Source organism: Falco punctatus (assembly GCF_963210335.1).
Source record: "Falco punctatus genome assembly, chromosome: 4".
NCBI classification, from domain to species: Eukaryota; Metazoa; Chordata; class Aves; order Falconiformes; family Falconidae; genus Falco; species Falco punctatus.
The window spans coordinates 21,474,594-21,486,732 of NC_137583.1; the positions used below are offsets into that span (position 1 = coordinate 21,474,594).

The window sequence follows — 12,139 nt, forward strand, 5'->3', positions numbered from 1 at the left end:
CTTTTTACTTGTAGTATATTCTTTGAAACAGAAAATGGAAAAATCAATACACTTAGATCAGATAGTCTGGATTTGCAAAGTCTGGACATGCATGAATTTTAGCTTAAATGGCACATGCACTTCTGGATGGGTTGTATTGTGGTACTGTGCGTGTCCAGAAATCCCTCTGTAACAATTGTATTTGATTAAAAGGCGTGCTAGATGTTATAACTACCACCTTGAGTAAAGCTCTCAGGGTCTTTAAACTGATTGTTAATTCATCCTTGCATGCAAGGTCTGGCATACTGATCAGGCTGTCTAGCAGCTTATATTGCAAGAATGAATGTTGCAACTTCTTTCTTTTTCAAAAGGAGATACATGCTTCCCAATTTAGAATTCAACTAGGCACTCAGGGATGGACAGCTGGTAACTGAAAAGCAAACACAGGAAAACCTCAGCTTTCTAGTGGCAGAAGCAGGTCACCACCAAAGATACATCCCCCAAAGTTTTACTTCATTTACTGCTTTCCCTTATCCTTTCCAAGGACACTTCAGGTAAAGTCATAGACTTGCCTCTATGCACATCATTTCATAACAAATAAATGCTATGTAATGCATTAAGCCTATCTCTCCAGTTTGAAAGGGCTTCCTTATATATAATGCAGAAACATATCTCAACTTGCAGATACACGGAGAATCAGATATAGAACATTCTCCTTTCCAGACTCTACACAGCCCTCCTGAAGATCCTGGCAACAACTCACAAACTGCATCTTGCCACAAGCAGGTGAGAAAAAAATGCAACCTGCAGTAGCAACACTCCCTGCAGGTCGATCCTGTCTGGAGGATGGAAATACGACTGTTGTCTCTCCCTATGTCACTAAATAGGCTTATGGCTCAAAATTTCCTTTTGGACTTCTAACCACAGTCAAAGAATCTGATATAACTACAGCAGCAGTACCTACCTCTCCTTGTGTATGGGTAGGTGGAGTACAAGCTTCTGAACAGGTGTTACAGTAAATATATCAAGAATTCCATTTATTAATTGGAAATAAACCCTGTATTTTGTCAAAATTCTGCCTGGAATGAAAACAAATGGAACTCTCATTTATCAGTTCTGATTGCTATGGGCACTTTGTGCCAGTGCTCCAGCACTCTCTGCAGCAGTTCCCCATGGTGGGAGTCCACATCAAGGTCTTTGCTTAATGGATGCTCTCCAGGGGGCAGACAGCAGCCTCAGGCAGACTCCCCCCACCCTACCCCCACTTTTCTTCACAACGTTTCCCCACAAGCTTAGGAAAAACATGGTGAGAACTTGATATGCATTGCTGTCAGGGGTCTATATGCTGCTCTAGCCACTCAGAGGTGGGGCACTGTGCTTCCTTAAAGGCTTCTTTGAGCAGAATTTTTGCAGAGAACAAATTATAAGCATTGCAGTTTTGTCACTCGAAGGCCAAAAGCGCTGCAAGACAACACTATGTTCAGCTTGCCTTCCCATACCTTTGTTGAGCTTTCCAGTATTTATTTCTTTGCAGAAGTCTGTGCGCACACAAGCTGTCACAGGCTTAAGGAAAAGCAGGAGCCATCAACCACCTTTCAACAGTGATGAAGCAGGAAGCCTGGAAGGGTTTCACCTGCTTGCTGGCAGGACAAGGTAGGGTGATAACAGTGTTTCTATTTTAAAGCTCAGATACTACAAGAATGGGATCATGCCAACACCCAGACATTCCTGAAGAAAGAACAGCCTGGAATCTTAAAACCAGAAGATATGAAGTATCTCTGCTTAATGAAGGGATTTTTCTTTCTTCATCATCCCCTGGACAGATGAGTCTGCTCTGTGTTCTCAGAGCCCATCTAATGTCCATCAACACCAAATGCAGTCATGACCTCCTCTCTCTTGCTAAACACACAAACTTGAGCTGATGGTAACAACATTCCTCTTATCTAATGTTGTAGTAGATCAAGCAGCAATAGAAACCCAAGCTGCATTTTTCTCCCTCTTTCAAATGGTTTAAACATCTTTGAGTACTTAAACACCATGTTCAAGGCTATGCTGTATTAGGATACTTTGTAAAAGCTGTTCTATTCCATTAGGTTAGTTGCTTAAACTTCTGTTGTAAAAGGATGCTCTCACTTCTCCTGTACTTGTAAGGAATTCTTTATCTATGAAACGGAGACGTTGTAAGTAGTATTACAGGCAGTGAGCTAGTCAGATAAAGTAGTAATAGGGAATGTATAAGTATTTGAAGATCATCTTTTAGTTATGTATTACTTACTATTCTGTAGTTCCTATAAAAGTGTTTATCCTAAATCAAACCATTGCAAGTTGTATTGGAAAAGCAATATATGTGATTGAGATACGGTAGGTAACAAAGCATCTACAGGTCCCAGAGCTGCTAGATACTGATTGATAAAATTTAATATTTTTGAAGGATAAAACCAGTCTATATTTGCAGCCTAGGTGATTTTCTTTTTATCTGCTCTACTCTCATTGCAGACAATATGTCTTAGACTCCAATAAATCACTGAATGAAATATCCACAATGTCCATGTGAGCTTCTCCATTCTTTGGTGTGACAAAAAAAGAAGTTATAGGTGGAGGCTTTCAAAGGAAAAAAAAAAAAAAAAAAAAAAAAGAATTAAATTATTTGGAATATACAATCTTTTTTTTTTTTTTTTTTTTTTTTAAGAAAAATAATGAAATTAGTTATTTTTGCAGTGAAGGTTGATCCTGCCCAATACAAAGGTTTAAGGTGCAAGGTGAACTTCTCTATGCCATTGCTTATGTTGAAGAAGGAGGAAAAGAGTGTGTCATTGGTACTTTCCACGGTGCAAAGGAATAAGGCCACAGGCACAGCTTTTCTCAATAGGCAGACCACATCTAGTACAGGGAATGCACTGAGCTGTAAATATTAATTTCTAAATGCTACTGAAAGAACAACTAATAACATACATTACACCTGAAATCCCACTTAAAAGATTCACATTCAAAAATCTTTTACATCAATCATTCAGGTAAACCTTGAAATTCCTGTTGGAAGGAAGTCTTTGATGGCTTTGCAACTGGAATAAGTAAGATAAAGCAGTGGTGTCTGAGGATAACCCAAGGTAATTCTGCAAGAAGTAATTCTGTGCTGGATTGAGATCTCCAAAGAGCTGTGCAGGAATTTGGGAAGGGCTGAAATATACATGGCCATGCTTTTTAGACCTTGCAACAGTGCATGAGACACCTCTTTTCCTTGCCATTTTTTTTTAATTGAACATATTATGCATGTATATTATTATATTGTGGGTAGATGATTTTTCTTTCTTTATAAAAAGCAATTTCCAGCCTGAAGTGGGACTGTGGGGTGATTGTCAGAAAGTACCCAGCAGGACCTTGGACATGTAGGCAAAATGGGCTCTCCACAGGACCAGGGCTATGGCTGCTCACTGCCAACAAGAAGGTCAAGATCCCAGGGAAGGGGTGAGCTGATGAACCACCTCCACGCACCCTGGGAAACCAAGTGTCTGTGGGAGCAGGGGGAAATACAAATGAAAGAAGCTGGGCTTGGATAACAACCCTGCCAAGAGGTAGTCTGACACAGGGGGCTGGGACCATCTCTGGTGTTAGGTCAGTCAAATCAGTGTAGCTCTGGCAGGGATAAATCTGGCCCACGAGATTTAGACTGGGGAGAGAAATCTGTTTTTAAGAACACTCCAATCTGGAGAAAACTCATGCAGACGGCAAAGCAACTCTATGATGACAGGTGACAAATGAACTCTGCTGTGACAAGTGAGAAAACTGTTCAGGAATATAAAATATTAAAAATATATTTCTTACATCCCTCTCCCTTTGAGAGGGTCACATCCTCAGATATGCCTCTGGCCTGCAGACAGGGCTTAGAGTAAAAGCCCTAAGGCTGCATCAACACTTACTGCTCAGTGCAAGTCCTGTGTTCGGTTTAGAAGAAAGCTTTAATATTTTATGCTGCTAACTCTCTAAAAGGGGAAAAAATAACAAAAAATTGATACAGACCAGCACTATAGCTTCACAGCATAGGTTTCTTGGTGCATGAACAAAAATCAAGTCAGCTAAGGATTTTTCCCACCCCCACCACCGCTCTCCCTGTTTAATTTAATTGTGACCTTCCATTTTTTTCCTCTAGAGAAGCTTGATATTACTTTGTAAAGGGCATTTTCACTCTTTAATTCAAAAAGACAATCAGGCTGTGGCAGAAATTATTGTTCCCCACCTTGAAAATTAGAGCCTGTATTGGCTATTCATACCATTTAAGCTGAATTGAAGACCTGGGCCCCATGTGCATCCTAATGTGTAAATTACAGGTCCTCTCCCCTTTAGAAGCTTCAAAGTAATTTATCTAAAGCAGCACAAATGAAGGCCCTTGGTTGATTATGCAGCCTTTGAGAAGGACAAGACCCTACAGCTGTGCTTCTCCCCTCTTGGTTTGGCAAACAACTGTTGAGGCAGAGAGGAGCAAGACTCTGGGGCAAGAGACATAGCCTGGCTCTCCTGGTGACCTTCTTCGGGGAGGAAGGAGAGAGCAACCATCTTTTCTAATCAGAGTGGGATGCAGTCTTCACCTCAGGTGAAACATAGAACAGAATTGGAAATTACAGTTGATTTTTAACCTGTCCTGGTGAAAGGAGACACTCCGGTGTTGCCCAGGCTTGTCCTGGCTAAAGCAACTTCAAGTCCTACAGACCCTGTGATATTCCAACACTGACAAAGCAGAGGCTCGCATGCACTTCGAATGTGGAAAGTGCAGAAGAACTCAGTAAGTGTTTAGTGGAAAAAGCAAGTATTTAAAAATCAGGAAATGGGAAATGCTAAGCAGCTTTCAGACACCTTAATTAGAGATAACACTGCTCTTAATCTTAGAATTGAATTCATAGAAAATCAATTAGAACATTTTAAAAATTGAGATTAGATGGTAGCGGGAAAAGATTAATGTATTGACACTATTACCAAGACAAAGGAATTGTCAGAGGGTTTGTTTAGCAAGTTTACTACAGTTTTGAAAGCTGAGAAAAAGAGTTAACTTTCCAATGCAAGCTGTGGGAAGTGGGATGAGCCCTTCCTTTGTGAGGTATTTGGAGAAAGAAAGATATTTCCATAACACACCCTATTGGAAACCTGCAAAAAAGGCTGCAAGAGGTTGGTACTAGTCTCTTACAAGGCAATTCAGTACAACAATACTGAGGAGAAGCAAGAAACATGGCTAAATGCACAGGAGTTCTTCTGGGGTGGTCTGAACAGATGATCACAACCTCATGGCAACAGGCAGTCTGTATCTAAAGGTATTTTAGCCCTCTAAAACTTTGGGATTTCCTGTATGTGAAAAGAAAAAAAAAAAACAAAACAAAAACCCAACCCAAAATCTGACCAAGTATGGGACCTCCCAGAATTTGAGATAATTTAAAGATCCGTTAAGTTCTAGTTTTTCTTATTTGCAGCTATAGCAAATCTGATGCCTCCAAACTGGGCACAGAATTCAGACCCACATTTGCCAATGGGCCCCCTAATTCATTAGTCACCAGCAAGTGAAGGTAACTGTCAGCTCATAACATACGAGTTAGAAATGCTTATAGAAAATCATAACGATGAGCTTGTTTTAAAAACTGCTGAGGTTGTAATTTTTATGTCATTTCCCTGTGAGAGAGTTTCTATTGTGATATATCACATTCAGTAACACTGATCATATTGCAATATATCATAGCCAATAAAAGAAACAAAAGAAACTGGAACAGATGTGATATATCAGTTTGACAGAGCCACATGGAAATGTTAAAAGTTTTCTTGATTTGTCTTCAGGAGTATAGCTAATTTTTACAGTGCTTTTACTACTGTCTTAACATCCATTACATATTTCAATAACAAGTAATTACAACTATATGTGGGATTATGCTATGACAAAACAACTATGAAAACAAAGCAAAAGTTCAAGAAAGAATGCATTTACCTTAATTTAGGTGAACTGTTAAACATTATGCAGGGTGATAAATTGGACTTTAAGTGTATGCAACAATTTCATATATTAAAACACCCCAGTTTCCTTGTGTGCTACTTGGTATCATAAAGATGTTCTATGCTCATTCTCAAAATGGAGTTGTTTGGAAATGCCACACCTATCCCTAAGCAGTTTAAGGAATTTCAAACACATGCTTGGAAGGTTGAAACAAATGAGTTGCTAGTTGCGATTAGGTTTTTGTTCCTATCAAACATTTTAGTAGCTCCCTAACCCCAGGAAAACTGACTGTCTTCACACATTTTGTTGTGCAAGTTAAACTGACCACTCTAAACCCCGTAAGGCAGTTTTGTGTTAAAAATTCCACCCAGATGTGCAGGTAATAGTGGTGGTGAAGTCAGAAGAGGTATCTGAGATAAAATCAGCAATTATGTCAGTGCTGAGCTTGAAAACACTAAAGAAAAAATACTGTGTGGCTGAACCTGTTAATTAACACAAGTACTTTAGCAGGAAATATTTGCGTATATCAGTTACAGCTCATTTCTATCTCCACAGCTCATCATTTCAAGTAAACACCTCACCCACTGCTGTGGGTTTGCTTGCCTTCTCTCAGCAGCAGCTCTGTGCTCAGTCATGCTATGCTGATGGTCACCCTCACTGAAAAACACTACTCTCCTCAACTTCTCTTTTCATCAGAATTGAATAATCTACATGGAAGACCTCCAAGCCATCTGCTTTGCTGCGATAAATCGGCATAACTTCCTTGACCCCAGTGGGGTCCTACTGACTTACACTAGCCGAAAAAAGCTCTGGTCCATTCCTTCCCCCCATTCCTCCCTTCATAGCTGGTAAGGAGCCAAAAGCCTCCTTCACTACAGGTATTCCCACTTACACCAGAGAAAGCCACGTCATCCTCTAGTTCAGTTTCCACAAAACGCCGTATGTTTTCCTTGTTCAGAGCACACACCTTTCTTGCGTAGGTCTGCAAATGTTCCCAGACAAAGATGATGACTCCTTGCCACACAAGCTGAGTCCATATATTTTCCACTCTTTACTGTGAAGAATCACTTGTTAGGCTGACCATTTTGCTTAGCCTACATGACCTCATTATTACATCCAACTGATTAATCGTGCTATACCAATAGTAATCTGCCAACATGCACAAAAAAAAAAAAAAGTTGTTTTTCTGTTAAAACTCACAGCTGAGAGAGCAATGCAGTGTGAGGGAACTCACTGTTCATAAAATGAGATAAATACAGACAAAGAATAGAAGGAGTTATGTAGAAACTAGGTGATAATTTATTTATAGATCTCTGCAGAAACACTGAAGTTCGCAAATATACCATCTGTTAAATAGTCCTGCTATTCCTAAATGTATATTAGCAATCTAAATGTGTGCCAAACACCTGATCTTTGTGATTTTATTTGATACTCTTTTTGACAAGCAACATTATGCTTTCTCAGATTATGTCATGTTATGTTATAAAGCTATGCTAGGTAACTAACTGGGAGAACAGGGTGGTTGTGCTCTGTTGGTGTAAACGGCTGCTCAGGGCAAAGAGAAGTGGTTTTGAGAAGCAGCCAGTTTTTCAGAAAAACAAGAGCAAAATAGAATATCTACATTTATATTAAGCTTCAGGTTATTTTTAATATATATATTTAGCACAATTTAGATTGAAATTAATTGCTGAAAATACATGCAACTCCATAGGGGCGAAAAATGTATGCAAACATTTTTTGGGGCAGAAAGACTGTTTCCAGCAAAAAGAAACATTATTTCTGATGGTCCAACTCTTTATCACCCTGGACTACTTAACAAAGATAGACAATTTTATAATTCATCATTGAATCCCATCTGAACGAGGTGTCATAATATTTCATAGGAGATGCTGCCTGCCTGGAGAAAGGGTCCAATAAAGATGACAAACAGAGTAAGACCGACTCCCCTAATGAGTTATTTATAATCATTTTGCTTTGTTTTGCTCTTTCAGAGGTTGGTTTTTTTAATGTGCAATGATTCTTTATTACAGAGAGAGACACTGAATAAATTTATTTTGTACAATTATTTGTCAAAATCAACTTCAGAGAGAAAAAAAAAATCATTCCTGTTTATGCCTTCTGAATTTTGCAGTGTGTGGGTTTCTAAAAGATGCAGTCTGATAAAGACCTCAGAATCAAGTACTGGAAGGGACTGCCTAAAGAAAATGATCCCTAGAGGTCTTTAAAAATGGGTTAAATAAGTATCTGTTAAGAAGGACATAGTGTACTTGTACCTGTGAGGGGCCAAACAAATAGATTAAGTGACCATTTATGTGCCTCCTTATGTACTTTTTTATACCTGTGATTCACTAGTAAGCATAATGGGATTAAAATCTTCTCTCCAGCACTCGAAAAGCTGAGCTGCTTTGTATAAGTAAGCTACAAACATGGTATGAAAGAGCTCAGACACCTGCATACAGATTTTGATGCTCAGGCTTGAAAAGTGTAGATTAAAAAGGCAAAGCCAACTTTTTCCCCCACATATAATCAAAAGTAATCCTGCAAATTATAAAATAGTGGACCTCATAAGAGATCTACTACTATTGCTTTTTCATTATTTAAACCAGGGATAGTTTCATGGCTTTAATGGAGAAACAGAGACAGGTGAGTTTCTAAAATTAGAGTAAAAATGATACCATGACATATCATGTCATTAAACTAAGAATTGCTGCTAGAAGCTTATTACTTTCCAAAATCTATTCCAATTTCAGAGCAAAGCATTACATAGTTAATTCTCAATTGTCACAAAAGCCTTTTGCCACTGCTGCACTGAGCTTTCTTCTTTTCCTCCTTTCTCAGGTGTTTAGTAACAAGTGAAATTTTGTTCTTAAAAAAAAAAAAAAGAAAGGCCTGATTTACCATGGCAGAAAGTATTGGAAACCACTAGTTAGACTACATATACTTTTCCATCCTGCCCAAGAGTTTTGGTGTGGTTTTTGTTTGTTTGTTTGTTTGTTTTATAAACTCCATTATTATGTAGAAACTGCACAATCTAGCAGCTCAAGAAAGGCAACAGGGAAGGGAAATGTGACCATTTCTGCTGCTAGTGCCTGAATCCTAAAAGATCTAAATGGTCTGCACCTTTCCAATCTTTTTCCTTTTTAACATAATAATGGGGAAAATCGAGGGCATTTTTTTTTCTCCATACAAAGCTTCTCCCAGAGCAGAAAGGCTCAGGCTAGCCTGCCCAAGCAAATCCCTATCTAATGTCTTGAGTTGTCCCTGGGGCCACTTTTCCAAACAAGTGTTTTCTCCTGGCCTTTTCCTTCTCAGAAAACGCTTAACCCACAGGCAAGAAAAAGAAAGCTGATAAATGTTCTCAGACTGAATTTTCAAAACAGGTAAATAAACAAACCCACACATTCAGAGATTGGACCAGTGAAGACCTTCTAATTATGAATTTAAACTCTAGTTAGTCATATTACATCCATCCACTTTTTTCCCCTTTTAAATTAATATTACAGGGTGAATAAACCAAAATAAATTGGGTTTTTTTCTCCCTTCTTGTCTTTTGTCCTCCTGGACTACCTAGACTGCAAGGCAGAGATCTAGCCAGTAGGCAATTAAAAGAACATCAGAGTTTAAAACACTTTCCCAGTGTATTGACAGGTACCATCTATTGTAGCGATGACAGCACAAGGAGGTGCTACAGCTGCCTAATTCAATTCAGTCACCCCTGAGTAGACAATGTCTTCATAGGAGACCAATATACAGGAGATGTAGAGGAGGAAAAGAAAAATTAACTGTGTAAAGTTCAACTAAGGGGGAGAAAATTGATATATTGACATAAATAGCTAAGCCTGTACAGGTAGTAATCATTATTGCTCTGACCAACATGAACAGCTTCTCTCTATTGAACTCTGGATCAGGTAGTTGTTCATTGTTCATCAGTTGCTGATGAAAAATGGAACAACTGTTTGAAGCCAGAATCTGCAGCAAGGTAAATAAAGTAAGCTTAAGGCAAGCATATATGACACTACAGTCTGAAGAGTTTTAATGGGAAGTTGATACTATTTATTTTATGAAAGTATATTTTGAATGTATTTCAAGCGATCATTTCCCAAAGTACTCTGACAAAAGTAGTAAGTCTCATTAGGATGAGAACGGGATCAAAATGTAAATAATCAGTTTTCAATGTACATCTATTGTGTCACATTTTCTTATCAAATTATTTAAAGGGAACGAGACTGTTAATACTTCCACATCTCAGTGAAATGTAAGAAAGCAGAGGAGATTGAGTGTGGTGTTAGATTCAGTGAAAAAGAAAAATTAATAGCCATAAAAGTCACCTAGGGGAGATAGGCATGGACATATTTATACAGGAGATTTCCCTAAACCATCACATGATTTCCTACTGAAAGTATCCTCTTTCTCCCCTTTAAAACCAGTGCTAAGTTCATTTGGGTCAATTGAAACATATCCACTTACTGCAGCCAGCTTTAGGACAGAACAGACTCATTAAAATTACAACATACTTTTAATCAACATTTAAACACACACTCTGTGGGAATCCTGATGATGTTTAATTATCACTTGTATATATATATATAGGATAGCACACCTGCTTTATATTTCTATTAAAAAAAAAAAAAGAGGAAACAATGCAGAAATAGTATTTTCCCTACTCATGTAGATTAAGAGTCTAGAAGTTCCAAAAAAATTACGCTAGAGAAAGTCATGGAACAATACACTAACTTTGCAATTAGGAATTACAAATACATACTCACAGGGTTAGAGTATAACTGCTTTATGAATACGTATCTCATGATTGCTAAAGGATTAGATACTAGGTCAAATGAGCTATTTCTCCATAGAGTACGTCAACTCACATACTGAGAGTATATTATGCTATAGAGTACATGAATATGTTCTTGAGGTATGTAATTGCATAGCTTGGGATATAGTTAAGACTAAATCAGAGAGCTAATAACTGGGTCTTGTTTTCTCCCTCTCTTAAGATCTTGAAAATTTTGAAATGAAGCCAAGAAGTACAGTGTCAGTCAGAGAAGGACAAGGAGTGGTTCTGCTCTGTGGTCCTCCACCACATTATGGAGGTATGATGAATAACTATGTTGTATGCAACCTGAACATCAACTGCTATAGCTTGGGAGAAGTAGCCTATGCAGTTCCCCGTCTGATTAGCAATGGAATTTGTGCATGAAGTGTATGGGTTTACAACAAATTTGGATTTAATTTCTTTAAAAGACACTGGGGTTTGCACTTCTTAGGGGGGGCATTTTTTATTATTCTCTGGTTACTTGTGGACTAGAATATGCCATCACTTTTGCGGTGTGACAAGCAAAGAAAGCATGAAGGTCTAGGAAACTCTGCTCCTGGCATAACTGGTTATCTCAGCTCCTTCACCCATATGGAACAGCAGAAGAGACACCATCAGCAATTCTTTCTACATCAAAACCACTTCAGATCGGAATGGAATTACTGTTTTGCCTTTTAGCACTTGCTATAATTTGAATCCTGCATTTTACAGATTAGATTTGTCATGAAAATTTGTCTTTTGCTCTTTAGTACCCAATTCCTTCCTTTCTGATAATCATAAAAGTCACAGAAAAATTTTGAATAGAAAGGACTTCTGGAAAGGTAAACTCCCTGATTAAAGGTCTGATTAGATCAGGTGGCTTGATAATGCTTTGCAATGCTTCAGTGAAAAATGAAAAGGAGTTTTCTGGGGAATTGATTTGAGGGTGCCTTGCATTTGTTACCATTGCCTACTACTGCTTAACCATAAGGCTGCTTTGGAGGTCTTCCTTTTTGGACAAGGTAAAGTCCAGATGCCATGCAATGAACCAGTAATGCATTTAGCATGGTGTTTCAGACTTTTCATCCAAGACAATCCTAAGTATGGGGTGCAATTTTCCTTTTCCCCCTGTCTATAGGTGTATTGCCACCTCCAACATCAGCACTTAGAGCAATGCAGAGGCTTGAATATGTACTTACAGTATTTTTTAACACTTTTTGTGCCTACTAGAAGCAAGCAGCTTGAATGTTCTTTTGAGATTTATTTTTCTCACCCACCATTGACTCTTGCAATTTGAGCCACATATATTCAAAATCTTCTCCAGGGACGTTAGAACCCAGATCAAAACTGCTTCAGACCTTTTGAAGTCAGGAGTAAGAACCATGGTTTCTTAACAT

General features: G+C 38.4%; 1 protein-coding gene across 4 annotated transcripts in view; it reads left to right on the plus strand.

The window, feature by feature from the left end:
• Window positions 1-12,139, plus strand: part of LOC308062777 (contactin-6-like) — a 169,137-nt gene that overhangs the window by 88,671 nt on the left and 68,327 nt on the right. For all 4 annotated transcript variants that reach the window (XM_080384700.1, XM_080384702.1, XM_080384701.1 and 1 more), the window contains one exon: window positions 10,945-11,040. In XM_080384700.1, coding sequence (XP_080240826.1) covers window positions 10,945-11,040 — 96 coding nt within the window. The remainder of the gene's footprint in view (window positions 1-10,944; window positions 11,041-12,139) is intronic.